Source organism: Tamandua tetradactyla, chromosome 6 (assembly GCF_023851605.1).
Source record: "Tamandua tetradactyla isolate mTamTet1 chromosome 6, mTamTet1.pri, whole genome shotgun sequence".
NCBI classification, from domain to species: Eukaryota; Metazoa; Chordata; class Mammalia; order Pilosa; family Myrmecophagidae; genus Tamandua; species Tamandua tetradactyla.
The window spans coordinates 31,704,458-31,728,971 of NC_135332.1; the positions used below are offsets into that span (position 1 = coordinate 31,704,458).

Below are 24,514 nucleotides of genomic sequence, written 5' to 3' on the forward strand. Positions count from 1 at the left end.
GCAGGAGGTGACTCTTCCCATGGGGCCCTGGGTTCTGGCATTCCAGCCTGTCATGCCCTTCCCCATGTCAAATCATCGGGCCTCCTGGAGCCATTTTCCTGCCTTAAAAACAGCCTCTGGGCTTCATGCTCCCCCCCTCAGAGGAATGTGAGGCCAGTGAGAGATGGCTCTTGGAAAGAAAGGTGCTGTGTTGGCTCAAACTCTGTACCATAATCATTTATTTTGTCAGTAAAACCACTTTGAGCCGGACTCCCTGAATGGAGTGGGCTCCAGGCTACCAGAATTTAAAGAACAACTTGGGCAAACGGTGGGCTTAGTGCATTTAAGTGCTGATGGAGCAGAGAAGGTGTGGGGTCTTGCCCCCCAGGCAGGCAGTCCCTTAGCTTTGCCCCTGGTGTTTCTAAGGAGCTCTAGTTGAGAGGTAGGGGGAGGAGGTTCACAGAATGCAGGACACGCTGTCCCTGTATGGGAGAGGCAGAGTGGGGGGCCATGAGAGGGGCCGTGCCTAGAGCCCTCATGCCTCCCTCCGGGTGGCCGCGAAGGCCAGCTAGAAGCCACAGAAGGCAAGAACGCCACCTCAGGGCCAGCCCCAGGAATGGTCCTGCCTTCTCCTTAAATGTCATCCTGGCCAGAGAAGGAAAGGTAGGGCTGGGGTGGGCGGTGGAACCCCTGGCCGTTTCTTCTTGGGGCAGCATGGGAAGGGTTAACCCACTGCAGGGTGGGAGTGAGTTGGCAGCCATGGCCCCAGACCCCCCACACCTGGGGACAGCTAGCAGGCAAGCATCCCACGTCTGCAGGCTCTGCCTGCGTGGCCAGCAGGAAGGGGTTAACATGCCCTGCCTTCCTCCTGCCTGTGTCCTGTTACTGCTGAGGCAGACCTGCCCGGCTAGCCCAGCAACTTTCCTCCCGAGTGCTGGCCCGGAGTCTAGGAGGCGAACGGGCAGGAAGCAGAGCTGCGACCCGTTCTGGGAGCCCTGCACCACCCTTCTCAGGGGTCTGCACCTCTGGGGAGAGGGCGGGTCTCCGGGACGAGGGTCCATGGTGGATGGCTCTGGAGACGTTTCCGAGGCTGTGCCGTCTTCCTGCTGCACAGGTCGGAGGGTCACTGCAGAGGCTGCTTGGCGCCCCAAGGCTGAGGCTGAGGGAGCCTGCCCCGGAGGTAAGCTTGGCCGTGCACCCTCCCGGACAGCGGTGATGACCCCGCGTGGAAGGTGGGGGCGGAGAGTGGGCTTGAGACTTAGTCTTCCAGGTGTGAGGGGGAGGGGCTGTGGAAGCACCTGGGAGCTTCTTGCCTGCTGCCCCGCCTTCCCTGCCCCCCCAGGAAGGAGGACTCAGGGCCCACTCCCAGACTCTTGCGCATCTCTGAGGACTGCTTCCCCAGTCCCTGGGACCTCAGGGCAGTTCCCCAGCCCACTCCGCTGCTCCCAGGACTCCCGCAGCTGCCCTGGGGCTGACGAAGTTGGCAGAAGCTTAGAGCTCACTCCCCTGTCTCTCCAGCAGCAGAAGTCAGCTAGTTAGGGCACAGCCACTCCCCCCCACTACTCACGCTGGATCTGATGGGGGAGGAGGGCAGGGGCTGGAGCCCTCTTAGCCGAGGACAGGCGGGGTGCGGGCCAGTGAGGCACGCAGACTCGGGGCAGACAAACGTGTGCCCTCCACAGGACTCGGCTGGGTTCCTTCCGTCCCCCCACGCCCCAACTCTGGGGATGCTATTTACTACCTTGGTCCTGACTTCTGGGGAATCCCTCCAGGCCCCCTGGCCTTGGGTCCTGAGAAGAACAGCTCCCCAAAGGTCTCCTGGGGAATCTATAAAGGAGAGCATTGACACTCTGTCCCCCATGGCCCATCCTGCCCACCGACCCCGACCCACCTCTGCTGGCCCCGTTCCCATCTCCCCCACCTACACTCCCACCCCTCCGCCTCACACCCTCCTGCCTTGCCCTCTCCCCATCTCTGGATCAGCCTCTAAGCCCTGCCTTCTCAGTGTCCTTGCCTCCACCTGGCAGGGTCTGGCTCAAGGTCACTGCAGTAATTCCATACGGGGCTGCTGCCGCCGCCGCTGCCGCCTTATCGGCTGCTGGGTTTCTGTTTCACTCCCTTTTATTTCTGGGCATACTGTGTTCAATAAAACCCTTGGCTTGTGACACTGCTGGCGGCGCTCCCAGCCGCTCCCTCCCGCGTTCCTTCCTTTCCTCTTCCCTCCCCTTGGTGCTCACCAGGTCTCGGCCTGCCCCCTCTGCCTCCCTACCCCGTCTCCTCAAACTTCAGGGGATGGAGGTCGAGTCCCCTCCTGTGTGTTTCCAATCCCCCTCCCCTAGTTCCAGGAGAGGTGGGCTCAGAAAGCTCCTCCGTGCCCACCTTGGGGGAGAAAAATCCAAGCAGGGCTGCTGGGCCAGCACCTAGGACCCCCGTGGCCCTCCCACTAAGGCCGTGCCCCCAGCCCAGGCCAGGGAGGAGGGCCGGGCAGCCAGGCCAGGAAGGGCCCGTGGAGGAGTCATGGGCTTGACTGGTTCAGCTGGTTTCAGAGGCCGGCCCGGGAGGGGCGTGCACTGGGCGGGTTTTGGTGCGCCAGTATTTCCCATCTTGACTCTACCACCCGCCAGTTGGGGAGGTAAAGACAGGCCTGAGTCACTAGTGAGGGCGAGGGCAGACGTTAGACGAGTTGTGGCCGTGACATCCCCACAGAAGATCTGCCACCAGCTGGACGGAAAAACAAGCAGCAAACAGAAGGTAGGCTCCCCACAGCCGGCCGGGTCACCCACGGGGTCCCATCCTTTCAGCCGATGCTCTCCCACGCTGTTTCCCTTCTCCAAGGAAACTTGCCAAGGTCTGTGCGACTGCTTTGAACTGCACCCAGCACCGGCTCCTTGAAGCCCATCAAGTTGACCAGGCTGGGGCTGAAGGAGAGTTGAGTTGGGGGGCCGGATAGAGAGCTTTGATGGGGAGAGGGCAGCCTCCTCCAGATTCCTGCCTTTTGGCAGTCTGGGGACCAGCTGGCAGCTTGGGCACAGTGGGACTGGGGATAAGCAGAGCAGGGAGGTGAAATCTCCCCGGGTGTTGGGGGAGGGGATCAGAGCCAAGTGGAGGCTCTGAAGGTCCAGCCAGTGTGTATGAGTGTGTGTGTGTGTGTGTGTGTGTGTGTTCACAGGCCCATCCACTGCTGGAGTGATGGCAACGGTAGGAGGCTCCAGTTTTGGTTTCTGATAGGGCTTTGGGGGGCCTCTCCTCTGCTTTGGGCCTGGGTTTGCTTCCTGCAGAGCCCCTAGTCCTGAGGCTGAGGGGTGGGCAATGGGCTGGCCCTAACTCTCCCTTCAGCTGGAGCATCAGAGGCCTACTGTGTGTCCAGGGCCTTGGGAGTTTGGGAAGGCCAGCCTGACCCTGCCTTTAGGGAGTTTACATTCTAGTTGAGAAGGCTGGACTGAAACAGTAAAATAAGGAGACACATTGCAAAATTGGGTGACACTGACAATAAGTATTGGATTAGTCTTCTGCAGACCTAGGAGTTAGTCCCAGCTCTGTCACCCACAGGCAATGTGACTACGGGCAAGTCACGTCCCCTCTCTGGCCTCAGTGCCCTTGGGTGTACAATGGTGTGGGGCAGGGGGTAACTGAAAGATCTCTGAGAGCCTTTCCCCCTTCCCAAAATGTTCCTTTTTTCCCTTACCTTCTGGTCCTGCTCACAGAATTCTCTCTGAGCTGCTCTTCCTCATTCTGCTGGTTCATTCTTCCCTACCCTTCCCTTTGGAGCTCAGATCTCAGCTCAGCAATCACCTCCTCTGGGAAGTCTCCCATGATCTCTCAGTTTAGATATTCCTGTGCTTCTCCCACACTAAACCATGATTGTCGGTTACCCTCTCAGCTGAACGTGGGCGGACCAGGACTTGTGTTCTGTGCCTGGCTCAGAGAAGTCCCCCAAAATAGGTGATGAATGAATTAAGCTGTGAAAATTTAACAATATGAGAAGATAGGAAAGTGAGGATTGAGAAGCTGGAGGGAAAGATCTTAAGCTAGAGCACAGAAACGGAAGAGGAAGCCAAGCAGAAGCAGGCGAGTGGGCCTGCCTGGGGCCACTTTAGTGTCCTCTCTAAGAGCCTGGGGTAGGGCTGCCTGGGTTTAATCCTGGCTCCCCGCTGACGACCTGGGTGACCTGGACACCAGCAAACACGTCTCTGAGCCTCACTCTCCCTCTCTGTGAACAGAGGTAAAACTCTCAGCCTCCTCACGGTGCGACTGTGAAGGAAAAGAGCAGCAGGGCTCCCAAGTGCCAGAGGCCGTGCCTGGCAGAAGAGACACGGTGGCCAGGCCCTCCTAGGTCAGAGCTTGTGTGAGCAGCCCAGCGGGCCAGCGCCCCTGAGCTCCAGACCCTCTCTTCCGCAGATCCATGTGGGACCCAAGGACACAGCCGCCCTGCTGAGAGCACAGCAGCCCAGCCTTGGAGACCGTGGCCTCGCGACGGTGGCCCTCAGCCCTCCACCTCCGGCCGGGGCAGGGGCCGCCCCTCTGCAGGTCCCCGGCCATGACGACCTCCGCGCTGCGGCGCCAGGTGAAAAACATCGTGCACAACTACTCGGAGGCGGAGGTCAAGGTGCGCGAGGCCACCAGCAATGACCCGTGGGGCCCGCCCAGCTCGCTCATGTCCGAGATCGCGGACCTGACCTTCAACACGGTGGCCTTCGCTGAGGTCATGGGCATGCTGTGGCGGCGGCTCAACGACAGCGGCAAGAACTGGCGGCACGTGTACAAGGCGCTGACGCTGCTGGACTATCTGCTCAAGACGGGCTCCGAGCGCGTGGCCCACCAGTGCCGAGAGAACCTCTACACCATCCAGACGCTCAAGGACTTCCAGTACATCGACCGCGACGGCAAGGACCAGGGCGTCAACGTGCGCGAGAAGGTCAAGCAGGTGATGGCCCTCCTCAAGGACGAGGAGCGCCTGCGGCAGGAGCGCGCGCAGGCCCTCAAGACCAAGGAGCGCCTGGCGCTGGAGGGCGTGGGCAGCGGCGGCGGGCAGCTGGGCTTCAGCCGCCGCCACGGCTCCCCGTCCTCCTACAACTGTGAGCGAGCCCCGGGGCTGCGGCTGGGGCAGGGAGGCTGTGCCACCTGGGCACTGGATGACAGCGCCTACCTCCAGGGCGTGTTATGAGGCTTAAGCAAGATAAGGCACGCGACCTGCCAGGTCCTTGGCTGGTGCCCCACGAGTTAGCTGAAAAGCATAATCATTACCTGCGTGGGAGGGTGGCGTGGAGGGCTAAGCATAGGTTTTGGGGTTTATTCTGCCTCTCACAAGCTGTGGGGCCTGGCCCACGGGCTCTCTGCACCTCTGTAGGGTGGGGATAATAGTACCTGCCTTGATATCCCCGCCTTGATTGGTTGGCGTGCGAATCAAATGAGACCAGCCCCAGGAAAGTCCCTTTTCCCCTGCCCCGCACGTGGCACCTGCATTCCCCTAACACTGCCCCCCACCCGCCTCGAGGGCACTGCCCTTGAAAATGGAGGTGCTCAGTGAGCAGTTCTTGGCTCTTGTCTCCCCAGCAGTGAGGGGTTCCCTGATGTGAGGGGTACGTGGGAGTGGCCCTCTCTTTCATCAGGCCCAGGACAGTTTGCTGAGGGCTTTGAGCACCGTGACCTTGTTTGATTGGCACCTCCCATCCCCTTTGGCCCAAAAGAGGATGGGGTCCTTCTGAAAGAGTCCGGGAGCTGGGGCCTGGGGCCCTGGATCCTACTGAAGGAAGCTGGGCCACGTATCCCTCTGAGCTACGCACGTGCCCCTGTAAACAGGGACTGGAATCTTTACCAAGGGGGTGAAAGGGTAAAGACAAGCTAGCTGGTGCACTGCCTGGCCCATCCCCCTCGGTTCCCCTTCTCTGACCCTCAGCTCCTGGCAGGCAGCTGTCAGGACTCCCTGAGGCTGGCAAGGGGAGCCCCTGGGTACCACTGTGGTCACATGAGCCACAATGGTCGTTGCAGCTTCCTCCTCATCGCCCCGCTACGCCTCTGACCTGGAGCAGGCCCGGCCCCAGACGTCAGGGGAAGAGGAGCTGCAGCTGCAGCTGGCTCTGGCCATGAGCCGCGAGGAGGCTGAGAAGGTGAGGGCCCCTCCTGGGGCAGCCTGGGAGGCCCCCCCATCTGGGCTGGGCATGGGGTGGAGAGGAGACTGGAGGAGGAAGAAATGTCCCATGGCCTTGACTCTTTGGCTTCCCCTGCCTGGGCCCAAAGCCCCAGTCCTGCTCCCAAGGCAGCGCGGGACCTATCACAGTCCATGGGTTTGTCCCAGGCAGGTCCTGCCTCCTGCCTCTGGTCCTTGCCGGCTGGGCTTGGGAAGGGCAGTGAGTGTGCAGTGGGTTGGGGGTATATACAGTGTCTTGAGGGCCTACTACCACCTCGTGTTGGGGGCGGGGGGAGCATGCTGAGAGACGTATTTCTAGGACACCTAGGGACATGCTGGCCACTCCCCATCAGCTGCTCCTTAAGACCCCAAGTCCTGCACTATGGGGTGACAGCGACAGTCCCTTGATATCTCCTCTGCCATTACCTCCGCGGGTCTGGGTAGACTGAGCTGGGCCTTACACTGCAGAGCTCAGGAAACCCTCAGAAAATCCAGAAGAGAAAGATCAAAACCCCTGCATCTCAGAGGAAGGCAGGAAGAAGGCTACACCCACACTGCTGGGGGCCGGGAGGGGCTGTCCACCCTCATTCACCATAGGCATTTCTGTCTCTCCATCCCCCATACCCAGGGCAGGGCCGTGCTGCCCGGCTGGCCCCAGGGTGGGAGAGTTGAGCCAAGTCCATCCCTCTCTCCTCCCCAGCAGCCGGTCCCCCCAGCCTCCCAAAGGGACGAGGACCTGCAGCTGCAGCTGGCTCTGCGCCTGAGCCGGCAGGAGCAGAAGGTAGTGGGCCGAGTAGGCCTGTGCCGGTGAAGGTGCTCCCGGGGCACTAACGGGCTCCTCCTGCTTCAGCTGGTGGTCTGCACTGCACCCGGGGCTCCTGATCTAACCTCCCAGCCCCCTCCCATCCAGCTCTCTTCTTGACTCCAGCCAGGGGTGCTCGGGTGTTCTGGTCCCCTCAAATCTAGCCTGGGCTGCTGCTCACGCTCTCCTGGCCCCTTCTGTGCCTTCTGCAGGAGGTGAGGTCCTGGCGGGGAGATGACTCCCCCATGGCCAATGGCACAGGGGCTGCAGCCCGCCGGCGGCAGGACCGAGAGCTCCAGAGAGAAGAGACCGAGGAGGAGGAGAAGCTGAAAACCAGCCAGGTAGGGACGGGTCTGCGGCATGTGGGCTGGGCAGGCCCAGGAAGATGAGTTCATATTTGTAAAGAGTGTAGAACTGGGCTTGGTTTATGATAAGCACAAAGGGTTTATTAAACAAAAATGGTGGCGAGCAAATGCTCAGCGGACGTTGTTATTAGACTGCAAAGAATCCTGATCTGAGACCCCTGGATTTGAGTTTTAGATTTGCTGCTCATTCACTTTATGATTTTGAGCAAGTCACTGTCTAGCCCTCAGTTTCCTCCTCTGCAAAATAGGCCAGTTCCAGTGCCGACATTCTAGGATTACGTGGGCTTGGGTGCCGAGTGCTGGAAACTACTTGAACTTGTAGACATACTTTCTAGGTCGGGGGAGTAGGTGGCTGCAGGGAGCAAGGCCACCCGCTGGGGTGTCTCTCTCCTTTCTGCCCTAGGTTCACTGTGGCCCAGTTTCTCCTGGATACTGATCCAGGGAGGGAGGCTGGTCATAAACTCTGTCCTCACCCTCACTGTGCTCTTCTCCTGGACTCAGAAATAGAACAGCCGAGGAAGATGTCAGGCAGGCCTGGGTTCTACCCCAGTTCTCTCTGCCTGTTCCCAGCTCTCTGCCTGACTTCGGGCAAATGGTTTTCCTTCTCTGGGCCTCAGCTGGCTCACCTGTAAAATGGGCAAAACACCTGCCCTACCTACCTCACAGGCTGTTGCAAAAATCAGGTACCAGATGAATGAGGAAATATTTTACAAACTGGAAGGCACTATACAAAGCTGAGGGATCATTAAGAGATGTTTGTAGAGTGAATAAAGTGGGGGGAGTGAGCTGGACTTGGACTGACAGCTAAGGGCCCTCCCTCCCTCCGGCCACACCCACCCCTGAGCTGGGGCTCCTCTCCCCTCCACAGTCCTCCATCCTGGACCTGGCCGACATCTTTGCATCTGCCCCGGCCCCGCCCTCCATGCACTGCTCTGCTGACCCATGGGACATCCCAGGTGGGCACGGGGGGCTTCAAGAGACTCCCAGGTTGGCCCTTCCTCCCAGCCACTTGCTGGCATCCCCCTCCCACACTGAGGACCACCGGGCAGGTCCCTTACCTCCCCAAGCCTCAGGATCCTCTGTGGCAGGCGGTTGTATGGAGGGCTGGGGGAGCATGCCCTGAAGAGCCCAGTTTATGGGGAAGCTCAGCCCTCTCTTCCCCTGGCTTTCCTGCCCCAGCCTGTCCCTTACTGGAAGGTGGCCCAAGTTGCCCCTGACTGGGGGCCCAGGCTGCTGGGATAACTTGCTGAATATGGGCTCCAGCTTGCTGAGGGGTCCCCAGTCAGCATCTCATCTGTGGAGTGGGTCCTCTAGCCTGCCACCGTGGGCTGGTAACTGGGACGGGCCCTGGAAGGAGAGGGTAAGGGTGGGCCTGGGGCTACGTCTTCGCCATTCCCATTTCAGGTCTCAGAACGAGCACAGAGCCCAGCGGCTCCTCCTGGGGGCCTTCTGCAGACCCCTGGTCTCCAGTCCCTTCAGGAAATATCCTGTCCCGAAGCCAGCCCTGGGACTTGCTTCCTACACTCTCCTCCTCTGAGCCCTGGGGCCGGACCCCAGTGCTGCCTGCCAGACCCCCCACCACAGATCCCTGGGCACAGGACTCCTCCCACCACCAACTCCCTAGCACTGGGACGGACCCTTGGGGGGTGCCTGTGAAGACCTCCAACACACCTGGTAAGTGGAAGGCCAGAGTGGGTGGGTGAGGGACTGGGGAACTTCTGAGTCCCCCTCCTTCAGTGCAAACAGGGCTGCAAATCCTGCCCTTGTTGAGAACAGCACTGCTTCCCTGGAAAGGGGTCAGATGGGAGCTGCCCTTTTTTGCCAACTCATCTTCTCTCCCTCTTACTCCTCGGCTAGCTTTAGGTGGTACCTCGACTTTTGACCCATTTGCCAAACCTCCAGAATCCACAGAGGCCAAGGAGGGGCTGGAGAGTATCCTGGCCCTGCCCTCTGGAAAGCCCAGCAGCCCTGTGGGTAAGCAGGAGGCAAGGGGTCGCTGAGACTCTGGGGAGTGGTGTGCCCAACCAGAGCTGGCCTCTGCTCTCTGCCACATCTGGTGGCCAATCCCTCTTCCCACCAATGGCCTCTGCCGTTTCTATTCCAGAGCTGGACCTGTTTGGAGACCCCATCCCCAGCGCCAAGCAAAACGGCACGAAGGAGCCAGGAGTCTTGGACCTGAGTGTGCTGGGGGAAGCACTGACCTCGCCCCGCCAGGACGCTCGAGCCTGCAGGACTCCTGAGTCTTTCCTGGGCCCCTCCGCCTCTTCCTTGGTCAACCTTGACTCCCTTGTCAAGGTTCCTCAGGCCGCAAAGACCCGGAACCCCTTCCTGACAGGTAGGACACCTCCTTCCCGACCTGGCCTCAATACTGGGCATCCCTGCTCGCTCTCTCCGCCCTCCTCTCAGGACTCTGGGCCCTGCCCTGGAATCTTACACTTCCTTAGCGTTAAATCAAGCACAAGCTACGGTTCTGGTTCTTGCCAATCTTTTCCCCCCTATCACCCCATTTAGGGCCACGTCCCCCGGCCCGCTCCAAGTCCCGCTCCCTCATCCTCGTTCGGCAGGTTTCAGCGCTCCATCTTCCACCAACCCGTTCGGCGGGGACGAGCAGGTCAGGCCGACCCTGAACCAACTGCGCACCGGGTCGCCAGCGCCAGGCGGGCCCGTCGGGGCACCGCTGGCCTCCATGACCTACAGCGCCTCCCTGCCCCTCCCGCTCAGCAGCGTGCCGGCCGGAGGGACCCTCCCTGCCTCGGTCAGCGTCTTCCCGCAGGCGGGCGCCTACCCGCCGCCGCCCGCCAGCCTGCCGCAGCCGCTGCTGCCCACATCCGGCTCCGCCGGGCCGTCGAACCCGCACCCGCAGGCGGCCACCAACCCCTTCCTCTGAGCGCAGCCCCGCCCTGGGTCGGCCGGCGCTTGCGCGCGAGGCCCCGCCCCTCGGGGCTTAACCCCGGGACCTGGCGGGAGGAAGGCTGGAGCCGGCACAGAGCTCGGGGTCACGCTTTGTTGACCCGTGTTCCACGTCCGAGTTGACCCCCTGCAGCTCCTGAAGCTAGAGACCGGGGACTTCCCGGGGCCGACTCCGTGCGCCCGTAATAAAGACTAGAACCCACGTCCTCCGCTCTCCCGAATTGGACTTTTCGCGGCACGTGGCGGCCGAGTCTGGACCAAGGCGGGACACCAGCTGCCATGGAAACAACTCGACAATCAGGGGCACAAAAACGGTCCCACACCCCTTACAGCCCCTCTTACGGCGCCCCCATCTTGGCACCATCTCATCCCGTTGCTCCTCAAGTCCTCCGTCATTGTACTTATTTATCAGGCATCGGTACTAGGATAATTTAACAGGTGTGAACAGTAGCCAACATTTATTGCGCACTGGTAATATGCTAAGCACTTTAGGTAGATTTCATTTAATCCTTGCAACGACCCTCTGAGGTAGATAATATTGTTATTCCCCATTCAGGACTGGCTCCAAATTGGTGAAGCCAGTACAAAGTGAAAAATGATTAAGTATTTCAAGATGGCGACAGCAAAGCGTTAAACCAAGCGCAAAGCCCTCCTGAGGGTGCAGCCCTACGCGACTGCACGTCTCCTTCATCCGTGCTGGCCCTGCGCCCATTTCATAGGTGAGGACACCAGGCTCAGAGAGTTCAAGTGGTAGACTCAAAGTCACAAAACTAGCACAGAGTGGGACTGGGATTCACAGTCAGACAATCTGGCTCCACAAACTGGGCGCTCCCAGGCTGGGATTTAATTCAGCAAATATTGACTGACTGCTCTGGACTAAGTGCTGGGCTAGCCTGGGAGGGATCCAAGAATTGCTAGGCTCACACCCTGGAGGAGCTCAGAGCAGTGGAGCAGACAAGCCAGGGGCATGCGACAAAGCTGCAGCACAAGTTAGGTTCAGCAGACTCCACGCACTTTTGTTTCACTGAGTCACCTTAAATCCGGCTCTAACTCACCCCATCCCCCTTCCCTTCCCGTTTGCCAGGGCTGGCAAGAACCTCAATGTCAACATCAGCCCAGCCCAGGAAGTCCTGCCCATCCTGGAGACTTGGGTGGGTAGGGTCTGGGAAACCAAATGGGGCATGGCCTGGGGTCTCATCCTAGGGACCAGCTTGGTCACCCTCACTCCTCACACCTTTTCTATTCAATGTTCTCTGACCACTAGTCACTGATGTCCTGGCAACAGAGCCCCTCAGTGCTCAGGGTCTGGTCTGACAGGTGACCTGCTGCCAGCCCCACCCCCTTCTGGGGCGCTGGGTGCAAACAGGCCTTGCAGAGGCCAGAAACAAAGCTGGGAGGGGTTGCTGAGGCCTTCAGGAATATTATCAGGGCTCTCCTTCCTCTTTCCTGAGGTGGGGGCAGGAAAGGAGCTGCTTTGTCTTTCTGGGGAGGAGGAAACCCCACCGTGACTGTTACAGGTACTCATCTACTTAGAAGTTAGAGCAACAGGGCTCAAAGTTTTGAACTTAACAATAACTACTTAGTAATAAGTAATAAGTGGTTATGCTCTCTGACCTTGAGTAAATTGCATAGCCTATGTGTTGGTGCCTCTCTTTCCTTGTCAAATGGGAACCAGAGTTCCCTTTTTATGAGGTCACTGTCTAGATCCTCCCAGGCCGGTATCCATTTGGCCCAGGGCAGCCCTCTGCCGAGACTGACCTTGGGGGATGAGTCTTTCATGCCCTGCCAACCCCTTCATTCCTGGTTTTGCCAGGCAGTGCCCAGGGTCCCCGTCTGTCTGCTGCCACACCCCAACCTGAAAGGGCTCCATCTTTCTTGGCCCTTCCTCTTCCAAACTGGCTCTCCCCTAAGGACATCCTCCCTGAGGACTGCCCAGGGGTGCTGTTTCACAGTGCGCGGAAAAAAGAGCTTGGTGACCTTGCTACCCAATAGCTACTTCCGGACCGTCTTCCTCCTGTGAAAGCCCCTCTTCCTCGGAGGCTGGTGCCACAGGGCTCTCCTGCCCGGGACTGCCGCTCCACCTCATTCTTTGGATGCTTCCTTCCTGGCTCACACAGTCTTCTTCTCACCCACGTCTTGCCTCCATCCTGTATGACCCCATTGTCCAGGAGGATGACCTCCCCACCCCTTGACCTCTCAGCTTCTCCCACCCATGTTCATAGTTTGGGGTTTGCCATAACTCCAAATTCTTCCACATTCCAGGCGGGCCTCTGTTTTCTGGTCTTAGCCTCATTCCTTTCAGCTGCAGCGGGCTTCTGGCGAGCCCACGCCAGGCCCTCCTGCTGCAGACTCCTCCCTCTCCCCCTCCCGCTGGGAAGCACAGGGTATCCATGCTCTCTTCTCTCCGATATCTTCCACCACTTTCTCTCCACCAAATCCTTCCCATCCATATTGATCAGAAGTAACTTCATCCCATCTGGAAAGTAGCTTTCCATCTTTCCCCCTCATATCAAGCTCCACCCTCTCTCTATTTCCCTTGACTTCCCTCACTCCTCACTCTCCCGTCCGCTTAGCTCTCACCTTGGCTTCACCAAGCTTACCACTGCTCCACAGGTTGCTAAAGCCAGTGGACCTTTTACTGTCCCATCTTAGTTGACTTCTCAAGGATCTCTGACCATGTGGAGCCTCCCTCCTCCTGGCAGCCCTCTCTCCCTTTGCCCCTGGGACTCCACCCTCTCCTGGTTTCCCCTTGGCCACTCTAGCCACCCTTCTGTGTCTTTCACAGGCTCACTTTTGAATTCCACAAGCTGGGCCTGGGCCCTCTTCCTGCCTCACGCTGCTCCAGCTCCCTCGCTGAGCTCCCACCCATGCTATCTCCAGACTCCCGCCAACCTCGACTCTGTACACCTGTCATCACCACATGAACTTCTACCAAGGCACCCTGAGCCACCATGTCCAAACCTGATCTCATGACTCCTCTCCCTGTGCCCTCTGCTCAACAAATGGCCTCACCATCCAGTCCTACAAGCCCCCACCTGTGAATAACCTGACACCCCCATCCCTTCACCTGTAACCCTGAGCAGACCTCCTCAGTTCTCCTCAGCAAACCTCAAGTCCTTCTCTCTCCACCTCTGTCACCCTGATATAGGTCTCTGCCATCTCCCCTGGGCCCTGCTCCCATTTCCTAACTGCTCCTACTTCCACTCTCGGCCTGTCCCAATCCATTCTCCTGGAGGAATCTTCCCAAAATGCAGATCTAACTGGGTTGCTCTTTGCCTAAAGCACTTCAGCAACTCCCTTCTGCTCTCATCCAGAACCAAAACCCTTTCCCACGGTTCACAAGTCCCTCCAAGTCCTGGCGCCTTACCTCCTCTGCCATTTTTTCCCTTTATTTTTTATTTTGAAAGACTTTCAGCCTTCCATGACTGTTGCAAAAATAATACAAAATCCAAACAGAGAATGCCAACACTCTCCAACCTTTTAACCTCATCTACTCCAGGTCCTTCCTTTGCTCTCTGTCCTCCGGCCATGTCAGCATTCTGCATTTTCTCAGCCCCAACTCACTTCTATGCCACCGGGCCTTTGCACATGCTGTTCCCTTTGCCTGCTTCCCCAGCACTCTCCCCATTCCTCTTCCAACTCCCCTCCTCTCATTCTTTGATGGCTACCCTAATGTTATTTCCTCAGGGAAGCTTTCCCTTCCTTGTCCCTCCCACCAGATCAGTCTCCTTAATATACTCATTCATGATACTTGTCACAGTGGGTCATTGCACATTTACTTGTGTGGCTGTTGGATTAGCCTCTGTCTACTTACCTGACTGTGAACAACACAGGGCAGAAGCCTTGTCTGTCTTTGCTCACCATTGTACACCCAGTGCCTAGCCGAGTGTCTGGCATGCAGTAGGCACTCAATAAAGTCTGTATGTTGTAAATAAGACAAATGTGTAAAGTGCATTAGAACATAAATGTTGGCACATCATTTTATTCATGAAGGCTTCCAGGAGTGGGAGGGCTTTGAAAAGGACCTTGAGATGAGGAGGCTGAGCCAAGGCAAAGCTTCCTAGCTGGGTGGCCCTGGGCAGGTCACCTTTGGGCCTCATCCATAAAATGGGCATAGTTTGGACATGAACTAAGGCAGTGACATTCCACAGCCCAACTATTCCCAAAGCTCACCATGTTTCCCTCACTAAGGCTCCGCCTCCCATTCTACCGAGGGTGGGGGTTTAGGTACAGCTCAACCCAGAAAAATGTCGTGCACAGATTGGGTCCTCCCAAACCCTGGCGTGCAGTCTGGGTCCGTCCATCCTGCAATCCCGAGCGCGGCCATCGGGAGGCGCTCGGAGACCGACTACTATACGATCCAGACTGCCAGCGAAGACCCGCCCGCGGCTGGGTTAGAGCCCGGGCCCGCCCCTGGCAGTCTGCTGCCCTCTCTCCCTGCCCGCGGCGTCCCAGCCCTTGGCCCGGAGCAGCCATGCTGAGCGCGCGGGCCTGGTTGAGTCGCTGCTTCCTGCTGCCCCGCGCCGGGCCGGGACTGGCTGCGAGCCGCAGGTACGAAAGGGCATGAGGGCCGCGCGCGCGCGGCCCCTGTGGCACCCCCGCAACCCGTGGTCCCAGCGCTGGCCCCCATGCTTCCTGGACCACCCCTACATGCCTGGTCCTCCCCCATCCCCTTCCAGTCTGCTCCTGCGACCTGGCTTTTGGCTATAACGCCCCCTACCCCTCCCCTTGGCCTGCAGGACAAGCTCCTCAAGGACTCTGTTCTGAGGCCTCCTCCAGGAAGCCCTCCCTGATCTCCAAGGCTGTACCAAGGGCCCCTTCTCCAACAGCTCCCTGGGCTGGCCTGTCAGTCTTTGCCGCAACGATCCCTGTGCTCGGATCCCTAGTGACTGAAGTCGGCCCGCAGCATCCCCTTTCAGGCTGAGCTCCCTGAGATTAGGGCTCCAGGCTGATTCTCTGCGTTTGGGGGTCTGGCACAGAACCTGGTCCCAAGTGCCCAGTGGGTGGATGTTGAATAAGGGAGACCCCTGGGATCAATTTCCTGTGATTGCCCTCACCTTGTCCACTCCCAGACCTGGCCCTCCTCCACCTGCCTATGTAGCCACCAGCAGTGGGCCAACGTCAGACTGTGTACCAGGGGTCCCAGGGACACAGTTCCATCTTGACCTGCCAGGGGAGGGGCCCGGTTAGGGGGTGGAATGGCACCTGAAGGATCATTCTGTCCATTGTGACCTGCCCTGACCTCACAGTCACCATCCTTCCCACCGCCAGGTCCGAGAGGTTGGGGGAGACTCATCTGGCAGGGAGCCCCCAATGAGCCACCTTTCCTCACCCCCCAAAAAACATAAGGGGGAGCACAAAGGCCACGGTCTCCCCCGTGGTTCAGAAAGGTGGGTTGGGCTGAGGACGGGGTTTCAGGGAGAGCCACAGGAGGGCTGGGAAGTGGGGGTGGAAGGGATCTGGGGAAGGAGGCTGGGGGTGGGTGCAACAGGCTCGCCTGCATGACCCATCACCTCCCCGTGCCAGGGGAAGCTCCTCCCGCGACAAGGACCGGAGTGCATCAGCCAGTAGTTCTGTGCCTATGCCTGCTGGAGGGAAGGGGAGCCGGACCAACTGCTCCCAGTCTGCACCCCAGAGAGCCCCCAACCGCCTGATCAATGAGAAGTCGCCGTACCTCCTGCAACATGCCTACAACCCTGTGGACTGGTGAGCACCTCTCTCGGGATCCTCCCTGGAGCCCTGGCATCTCAGCCTCCCCCACCCCACCGTGGACCCCCTGGGCTTGGTGACTGATACCCCTCCCTGGGCCTAGGTACCCCTGGGGACAGGAAGCTTTTGACAAGGCCAAGAAAGAAAACAAGCCAATTTTCCTCTCAGGTAATGCATCCACCTTCCTGGGGTGAGCATGGGGTGGCAGGGGAAGGGGGAGGTGCCCCCTGGGTCTGGGGGCCTCCCAGGAAACTAGAGGCCAGGGCCTTCCAGTCCAGCTGGGCCCCGTTGGTGAGCCCTCCATCCTCCCCTGCTTCCATGGCCCCCTTCAGTGGGGTATTCCAGCTGCCACTGGTGCCACATGATGGAGGAAGAGTCCTTCCAGGACGAGGAGATAGGCCGCCTGCTCAGCGAGGACTTTGTCAGTGTGAAGGTGGACCGCGAGGAGCGGCCAGATGTGGACAAGGTGTACATGACCTTCGTGCAGGTGAGCGGGCTTCCCAGGTGGGGGCGGTGCCCGCTCACAGGGGATGCTCCCTTCACCCCACCCCGCCCTCTCTCCACCAGGCCACCAGCAGTGGTGGGGGCTGGCCCATGAATGTGTGGTTGACTCCCAGCCTGCAGCCCTTTGTGGGGGGCACCTACTTCCCCCCTGAGGACGGCTTGACCCGAGTCGGCTTCCGCACGGTGTTGCTACGGATACGGGAGCAGGTAGGTGTGGAGAGGGGAGAGGGGGTAAGGGGACAGGGCGAGAGAACCAGGGCCCCCACCCCATGCTGAGTGACCTCCCGGGCTGTCCCGCCTCCCGCAGTGGAAGCAGAACAAGAACACCTTGCTAGAAAACAGCCAGCGGGTCACCACGGCCCTGCTGGCCCGGTCAGAGATCAGCATGGGCGACCGCCAGCTGCCCCCCTCCGCCGCCACCATGAACAGCCGCTGCTTCCAGCAGCTGGATGAAGGCTACGATGAGGAGTACGGCGGCTTTGCCGAGGCCCCCAAGTTCCCCACGCCGGGTCAGTGCCATGCTGCAAACTGCCCCCTGCCCCCTCCCACACAACCTGCCCTGGTCAATGATCTTCTGGCCCGTGGCTTAGTCATTAACACCCTGTTCTTCCGACTGGCCAGTGACCTCCTTCCTCCTAGCCTGAGAGTGACCTTCCAGACCCTTAGCTGTCTAACCACCACCTGGACCTCAGGTCTCAGCTGTAACCCTGACCTGGATGATGACCTCCTGACCTGTGGCTTGGTCAGTGACCCTTTGACCCTGGCCTGACCTGATTTTCTGGGCTCTGGTCTGGTCAGTGACTTGCTGGCGCTCTGTTGACCAATGATATTCTGACCTCTACTTTGGCGATGACCTCTGTCCTCTGGGTTGACCATTGACCTCCCGCCCCGCACCACCCCCCAAGCCTGATCAGAGACTGCCTGTCAAGTGAACTCCTCACCCCAGCCTGGCCAAAGACTTGCTGACCCCTAGACCTCTCACACGCGTGTCGTGGCGCCCCCGCAGTGATCCCCCCCACCCATCCTCTCACGCGCGTGTCGTGGCGCCCCCTCAGTGATCCCCCCACCCATCCTCTCACGCGCGTGTCGTGGCGCCCCCTCAGTGATCCCCCCACCCATCCTCTCACGCGCGTGTCGTGGCGTCCCCTCAGTGATCCCCCCCCACCCATCCTCTCACGCACATGTCGTGGCGCCCCCGCAGTGATCCCCCCACCCATCCTCTCACGCGCGTGTCGTGGCGCCCCCTCAGTGATCCCCCCCCACCCATCCTCTCACGCACATGTCGTGGCGCCCCCGCAGTGATCCCCCCACCCATCCTCTCACGCGCGTGTCGTGGCGTCCCCTCAGTGATCCCCCCCACCCATCCTCTCACGCGCGTGTCGTGGCGCCCCCTCAGTGATCCCCCCACCCATCCTCTCACACGCGTGTCGTGGCGCCCCCGCAGTGATTCCCCCCCATCCTCTCACGCGCGTGTCGTGGCGCCTCGCAGTGATCCCCCCCATCCTCTCACACGCGTGTCGTGGCGCCCCCTCAGTGATCCCCCCCACCCATCCTCTCACGCGCGTGTCGTGGCGCCCCCTCAGTGATCCCCCCACCCATCCTCTCACGCGCGTGTCGTGGCGCCCCCTCAGTGATCCCCCCATCCTCTCACACGCGTGTCGTGGCACCCCCTCAGTGATCCCCCCCCATCCTCTCACGCGCGTGTCGTGGCGCCCCCTCAGTGATCCCCCCCCACCCGTCCTCTCACGCGTGTCGTGGCGCCCCCTCAGTGATCCCCCCCCATCCTCTCACGCGCGTGTCGTGGTGCCCCCCTCAGTGATCCCCCCCACCCATCCTCTCACGCGCGTGTCGTGGCGCCCCCGCAGTGATCCCCCCCATCCTCTCACACACGTGTCGTGGCGCCCCCTCAGTGATCCCCCCACCCATCCTCTCACGTGCGTGTCGTGGCGCCCCCTCAGTGATCCCCCCACCCATCCTCTCACGCGCGTGTCGTGGCGCCCCCTCAGTGATCCCCCCCCATCCTCTCACGCGCGTGTCGTGGCGCCCCCTCAGTGATTCCCCCCCATCCTCTCACACGTGTCGTGGCGCCCCCTTAGTGATCCCCCCCACCCATCCTCTCACGCACATGTCGTGGCGCCCCCTCAGTGATCCCCCCCCATCCTCTCACGCACATGTCGTGGCGCCCCGCAGTGATCCTGAGCTTCCTGTTCTCCTATTGGCTCGGCCACCGACTCACCCAGGACGGCTCTCGGGCCCAGCAGATGGCCTTGCACACCCTGAAGATGATGGCCAACGGGGGCATCCGGGACCACGTGGGGCAGGTGCGGGGGGCTGGACGTTCCCCGAGGGGTTGTCTCAGCAGGAGACATCGGGAGGGGGCAGAGGCTGGGATTGGCGTCCAGCCCCCTGTCCGGCCTGGCACAGGGCTTTCACCGCTACTCCACGGACCGCCAGTGGCACATCCCCCACTTTGAGAAGATGCTGTACGACCAGGCGCAGCTCGCGGTGGCCTATTCACAAGCCTTCCAGGTGACCCGGCGCAAAGGCCCCTACCTCCCCTGTCCATCTAACCCGGCTGCCCTGCCTGAGGCCTTCCTGGTGACTTGTGACTCCCCTTGAATTGCAATCTAGTTCCCTCCCCTACGTCTATTACCCGGGCTTCCCCCTATCCCTCCCTGGGAGGATGCTCACCGCCCCCCGCCCCCACCCCCATGCCCTGCTCCTAGGCTGCCCCCAGAGGCCTCCATTTATTTATACAGCCTCTTTTCTTTCCCTCTAAGATCTCTGGCGACGAATTCTACTCCGACGTGGCCAGAGGCATCCTGCAGTACGTGTCGAGGAATCTGAGCCACCGGGTGTGTGTCCCCTGGGGGCCGGCGGGGCTGGCTGTGGGTGGGGATGGGGTCTCCTCAGCCTCGAGCCTGGGGCCAGCCAGCTCTCCCCTCCCCACAGTCCGGAGGCTTCTACAGCGCGGAGGACGCGGACTCTCCTCCAGAGCGGGGCGCGCGGCCCAGGGAGGGCGCCTTCTACGTGTGGACGGTCAAAGAGGTGCAGCAGCTCCTCCCCGAGCCGGTGCCGGGCGCCCCCGAGCCGCTGAGCGCAGGCCAGCTCCTCATGAGGCACTACGGGCTCACGGAGGCCGGCAATGTCAGCTCCAGCCAGGTGAGGGCCTCTGGGGACCCGCCACGGGGGCCGGAAGCCTGGCCGGGGCGTGGACTCCCCACCACCACCCCCCGCCCCCCAACAAGGGCTCTTTCCTTCAGGACCCCAAGGGGGAGCTGCAGGGCCAGAACGTGCTGACCGTGCGGTATTCGCTGGAGCTGACCGCCGCCCGCTTCGGCTTGGACGTGAAGGCCGTGCAGACTTTGCTCGATACGGGGCTGGAGAAGCTCCTCCAGACCCGGAAACACCGGCCCAGGCCGCACCTGGACACCAAGATGCTGGCGGCCTGGAACGGTGGGAGCCGAGTCCCTTTACAGGGTTTCCTTTCACAAAACCCCTTCTGTGAGTCAGGCACCTGCATCCACGTTAGTTCTCCCTTTGTTAGGTTTATCGTCTTCGATGTACAGATGAGCACAGTGAGGCTTAGAGAGTTTGAGTAACTGAGTCACCCAAGGTCACACCACTAGTGGGGTGCAGGGCCAGGAAACCCACTTTGCCTGACAGGGAGCCCGAGCCCTTACCCACTCACCCCCATTGCTCCTGAGAGTTTTGGGGACTGGGGGTGGGGGGGGTCATACCTGGAGGGCCCCAGCCGTCTTCTCATGACCCCTGACCTGTCCTCGCCCCAGGTCTGATGGTGTCTGGCTATGCCGTGACCGGCGCTATCCTGGGTGTGGAGAAGCTGGTCAGCTCCGCCACCAACGGTGCCAAATTCTTGAAGCGACACATGTTTGACGTGGCCAGTGGCCGCCTGATGCGGACGTGCTACGCGGGCTCTGGGGGGACAGTGGAGCACAGGTGGGGGCCGGGCAGACCGGGAGAGCTTGTCTCCCTACGCTCTTTCCCATCTGCCCCTCTCCACACCCCTGCCCACCTCTGCTCCTCTCCCCTCTGCACTGGCTTCACTCGTGGCTCAGCCATCCACTTGCTGAGTACTCTTAACCACTTGGGTTCACCCCTGGCTGATGGAACGCACCCATCTGGCAGCTTTTGAGGATTAGGGAAATAATGCATGCAAAGCGTTACCTCTTTTGAAAACTCTCCCTGGGGCCTGAGGTCCTTATCTCCTCCCCTAATGCCCATCCATCCAGCAATCCGCCCTGCTGGGGCTTCCTGGAGGACTATGCCTTCGTGGTACGAGGCCTGCTGGACCTGTACGAGGCATCACAGGAGAGTGCGTGGCTCGAGTGGGCTCTGCGGCTGCAGGACACGCAGGACCGGCTCTTCTGGGACTCCCGGGGTGGCGGCTACTTCTGCAGTGAGGCTGAGCTGGGGGCCGGCCTGCCCCTGCGCCTGAAGGATGGTCAGTGATGGGGGTGGCCTGGCATCCTGGACCAAACTGGGGCTTCATTTTCTATAAAGAAGACTTAAGTGCAGCCTGGTGGGGAGGAGCTGGCGAGGGCCAGGCCTGGGCCCTCCTGGGGCCCTGTCCCATCTCCCTCACCATTAACCACTGGGCTTTGAGCTGGTGTCTCAGTATTCCTTGAGCCTCTATTTCTTCATGTGCAACATTGGTGCTACCTCCCAGGGTTGATGTAAAGATCAATCTGGCTAATCCCTGACCACGTTTAGCACTGTGACGGGCACACATAGCTTCACATATTGGTGAACAAGGTCCCCTTGGTCACAGCTCTCAGAAGCTTCCAGTGCAGGAGGGAGACGGCTCATCGACAGCAAGGCTTCCTGCAGAAATGGACACTCAAATGTATAGTTAAAACTGGAGAGTGCTGCAAAGCCAGAGCCCTCTGACTGCACACCCTGTCCCCTTCCCCTTTTCACCAGTCCTTATTAGCACTTAGCAATACTCAGTAGTACTTTAAGTAGCACTTGAAAGGACCTGATATGTCCTTACTTGCCTGTTGTGAATGGCCTCTCTCCCCCACTCAAATGTAAGCTCCTAGAGAGCAGGACTTTTCTGTTCACTGCAATGTCCCCAGGGTCTAGCACAGGCCTAGTACACAGTAGGCACTCAGTAACTATGAGCTGAGTAGGTGGAAGGGCCTTGAGAGAGAACAGCAGAAGGGGCCCAACTCAGTTGAGGGGAAGGCAAGGTAACCCCGCCAGGCCAGGAAGGAGCCAGGAGAGGAAGGGCGTTCAGACAGAGGAGACAGGCCGTGAGAGACACTGCAGGGGCCAAGAGCCTGCTGCCTGGAGGACAGTGGGGCCGTGGGAGTCAGCACGTGAGAGGAGGGGACAAGTGGGCTGGCTTGCTACAGGGCCTTGTAAGTTGTAGCAAAGAGTGGGAGGCTCTGAGGGTTTGAAACTAGTTGTGACCTGGTCTGGTTTAGGTTTGGGAGATAGGGAGACCAGTTAGGAGGCTGTTACTAGTGTCCGGTCCGGGCAAACGTTGGCGAAGGCTCAGACAGGAAGTAAGAGGTAGAAAAAGTGGTTGGATTGGGGTCTATTGTGGCAGCAGAACTGCCAGGGCTTGTGGGTGGATTAGAAGTGGGGAGAAGGGAGAGGGAGGGAGGGACAAGGATGTGGGTGGCTGGATGGAGGTGTTGGCAGGCAAATGGGGAAGACTGGGGGACCAAGAGTTCGGCCCTGGACAGGTGGCATAGAGGATGCCTGTGACACTGTCTGTTGGGCCTTATATCCTCGGCCCGGGGCAGCAGCAGGGTGAGCAGGTACAAGGCTACAGACTCTCCCCACCCCAGCTTCCTGGGGCCTGCCTCATTCCTGGACCAACCCGGGACCCAGTGAACCCCTCCCTTACTGCTCCCTGTCCCCCACAGACCAGGATGGCGCAGAGCCCAGCGCCAATTCCGTGTCAGCCCACAACCTGCTCCGGCTGCACGGCTTCACGGGTCACAAGGACTGGCTGGACAAATGTGCAAGCCTGTTGACCGCCTTCTCTGAGCGCATGCGCCGTGTCCCAGTGGCGCTGCCTGAGATGGTCCGTGCCCTCTCAGCCCACCAGCAGACCCTCAAACAGGTGGGGGTGGGGCAGAGACACCTAGGTGGGAGCCCTGGGTGGGAGAGGAGCTGGGATCACAGTGGGAGCTGGGAACAAGGGGTGGGGTTCCTGGATCTGCCCCCCCCCCACCAGAGCTCAGATGTGTGCAGGTGCCAGTGTGCATGCAGGTGTGTGGCCATCTGTGAGTATGTGGGCGCACATATGTCTGGGGTCTCCGTGGGAATGTCTGTAAGGGCTGCTCGGTGGAGGTGGAAGTGTCCGTGTAAGTGTGTGTGTCTAAGATGAGCCTCTGGCACAGGCAGGTGCCTATGTGAGGACCTGCCACGAGGCTCTCAGAGTATGGGGGGCAGGAGGCCGCGGCTAAAGTTGAGTCTCTGATGGCTGAGTGTGTATCTGTACTCTGTATTTCTGTGTGTCGGTGTGCTTGGGCTTGATAGTGTGTGTGTAGGTATGTGCTTATCTCTGTGAATGTACCTATGTGTGTTATTGCCATGTGTGTGCATCTGGATGTGTGACTGTTGGTGTGTCTGGGTGTGTGCTGGTGTGCACGTCTTTGTGTACCCCACCTTTAGGTTTGCCTGCCTTGTAGTTGCACGATTGCCTCTATATCCCCGTGTTTGCCTGTGTGTGTGTGCGTGTGCATCTGGTGTTTGTACGTGTGGTTTCCACCTCTCTGTGGCCATGCTGGGTGTGTATGTGTGACCACATTGCGTGTCTCCCTGAGTGTGTGTGTCTTCCAGTGTGTTGGGTCTTCTGTGTATTGTGCTGGGGTCTCCACCCATGCCTGTGACTCCTGCTTTTGTATCTCTACCACTATGAATGATGTTACCACTTTGTATGTCCTGTGTGTGTGCGAGTGTGTACATGTGTGTGTTCCCACTTGCCAAGTATGAATCTGGTGTGGCTGAGATAAGTCCTTCTTCCTAGCTCTCCTCAGGCCTCCTCCCTCTCTGAGCTCTGACCTCTCCACTGCAGGGGCTGTGGGGACCCTACTTAGAGGCCTTTTTCCCAGCAGGGAAGGGGGTGGACAGAAAGAATAGAGATCTTTCTTAGGGATAGAGGGCAGGGTGGAGGGAGGGTGGGGGAGCACCTCCCTCCATCTGACACTGGAGTGACCATCCTCTTCCTGCAGATTGTGATCTGTGGCAGCCCCCAGGCCAAGGACACCAAGGCTCTGGTGCAGTGCGTGCACTCTGTCTATGCGCCTAACAAGGTGTGCGGCCCACTAGCTCCCTGTCCCCTCACCCCACTCCCCGCCATCTCCATCTCCAGCCCCTCTGAGGGCTTGGGAAGGGGTAAACCATGAGTGGGGTCAGCCCTCTCTGCTCTGCCACTGCCCCAGGTGCTGATCCTGGCCGATGGAGACCCTTCAAGCTTCCTCTCCCGCCAGCTGCCCTTCCTGAATACCCTGCGGCGGCTGGAAGACCGAGCCACTGCCTACGTATGTGAGAACCAAGCCTGCTCCATGCCCATCACCGAGCCCTGCGAACTGCGGAAACTGCTGCTCCAGTGACTCCCTCAGGCCAGGGTAGAAGGCGGAGCTTCCCAGCTCACCCTCCGTTCTGGCCCCACCAGGCCCCACAGAACCTGTGGCCATCCTGGCTGCTCCCCCACGGGCACCAACACACCCTGGAATAAACCTAACAGTGTCCCGCGGTGACCTCAGGGCCTCGGCCTCACTTGTGAGGGAAGGGCCTGTGAACCTGTAGCCCAGGGGCCCCTTCCTTTGGGAACCCCCCGCAGATCCTCCCGCCCTCTCCCTCTCCTTCTTCATCATCCAGTGGGCACTGCGGCCTGAATGAAACTGAGGCCAGAGGATGGAAACCAAGCGCAGAAGACCAAGGTGGGGGGTGAGAATGTGACCTGGCCCAGGAGAAGGAAAAGCACCTTCAAGGTTGTGAAGGGAGCCCACTCTCCTCTCTCCATTGTCACCTCCTGGTTTGAGCTGGGTAAGGGGCAGGAGGATAGGACTGGTTTAGATGAGCTTTAGGTTTTTTCACTGAATGGTGATGTTTGCACATGCCCTGGTGCTTTGTAGG

At 59.9% G+C, this 24,514-nt stretch overlaps 2 protein-coding genes and 2 long non-coding RNA genes across 7 annotated transcripts; 3 read left to right on the forward strand and 1 right to left on the reverse strand.

Annotated features, from left to right (window-relative positions):
• Positions 1-208: 208 nt before the first annotated feature.
• On the reverse strand, positions 209-2,214 carry LOC143687629 (uncharacterized). The gene is made up of 4 exons (XR_013177600.1): positions 1,994-2,214; positions 1,721-1,806; positions 1,003-1,085; positions 209-461 (listed from the first exon to the last, which is right to left on the reverse strand). It is a non-coding gene; the product is annotated as an uncharacterized LOC143687629 (long non-coding RNA).
• On the forward strand, positions 525-4,398 carry LOC143687630 (uncharacterized). Its single transcript, XR_013177601.1, has 3 exons — positions 525-642; positions 1,094-1,159; positions 4,378-4,398. It is a non-coding gene; the product is annotated as an uncharacterized LOC143687630 (long non-coding RNA).
• Positions 4,399-4,420: 22 nt separating this feature from the next.
• EPN3 (epsin 3) lies at positions 4,421-14,124 on the forward strand. 3 transcript variants are annotated; one of them, XM_077164761.1, is made up of 9 exons: positions 4,421-5,054; positions 5,968-6,086; positions 6,807-6,887; positions 7,121-7,249; positions 8,142-8,229; positions 8,678-8,947; positions 9,131-9,247; positions 9,378-9,608; positions 9,838-14,124. In XM_077164761.1, the coding sequence occupies exons 1-9, from the start codon at positions 4,517-4,519 to the stop codon at positions 10,158-10,160; spliced, it is 1,896 nt and encodes a 631-aa protein (XP_077020876.1). In that variant the 5' UTR covers positions 4,421-4,516; the 3' UTR covers positions 10,161-14,124. The 3 variants fall into 3 exon arrangements, with proteins under 3 accessions (XP_077020876.1, XP_077020877.1, XP_077020878.1); XM_077164762.1 differs by having other exon boundaries at positions 6,810-6,887; XM_077164763.1 differs by lacking the exon at positions 6,807-6,887.
• A 1,286-nt stretch (positions 14,125-15,410) lies between these two features.
• Positions 15,411-24,135, forward strand: SPATA20 (spermatogenesis associated 20). 2 transcript variants are annotated; one of them, XM_077164760.1, is made up of 16 exons: positions 15,411-15,573; positions 15,710-15,889; positions 15,996-16,060; positions 16,225-16,379; positions 16,460-16,603; positions 16,704-16,905; positions 18,587-18,717; positions 18,821-18,925; positions 19,177-19,251; positions 19,349-19,558; positions 19,660-19,852; positions 20,188-20,356; positions 20,650-20,861; positions 22,294-22,493; positions 23,608-23,688; positions 23,866-24,135. In XM_077164760.1, the coding sequence occupies exons 1-16, from the start codon at positions 15,497-15,499 to the stop codon at positions 23,986-23,988; spliced, it is 2,322 nt and encodes a 773-aa protein (XP_077020875.1). In that variant the 5' UTR covers positions 15,411-15,496; the 3' UTR covers positions 23,989-24,135. The 2 variants fall into 2 exon arrangements, with proteins under 2 accessions (XP_077020875.1, XP_077020874.1); XM_077164759.1 differs by having other exon boundaries at positions 15,412-15,573; positions 23,818-24,135.
• The last annotated feature ends 379 nt before the right edge of the window (positions 24,136-24,514 follow it).

Coding starts and splice junctions, on each gene's coding strand:
- EPN3 (XM_077164761.1), top strand. CDS start 4,517: ATGACGACCTCCGCGCTGCGGCGCCAGGTGAAAAACATCGTGCACAAC. Junction 6,087..6,806: donor GCCGCGAGGAGGCTGAGAAG/GTGAGGGCCCCT, acceptor TCTCCTCCCCAG/CAGCCGGTCCCCCCAGCCTC. Junction 8,948..9,130: donor GAAGACCTCCAACACACCTG/GTAAGTGGAAGG, acceptor CTCCTCGGCTAG/CTTTAGGTGGTACCTCGACT.
- SPATA20 (XM_077164759.1), top strand. CDS start 15,497: ATGAGCCACCTTTCCTCACCCCCCAAAAAACATAAGGGGGAGCACAAA. Junction 15,890..15,995: donor GCCTACAACCCTGTGGACTG/GTGAGCACCTCT, acceptor CCCTGGGCCTAG/GTACCCCTGGGGACAGGAAG. Junction 20,357..20,649: donor GGGGGGACAGTGGAGCACAG/GTGGGGGCCGGG, acceptor CCATCCATCCAG/CAATCCGCCCTGCTGGGGCT.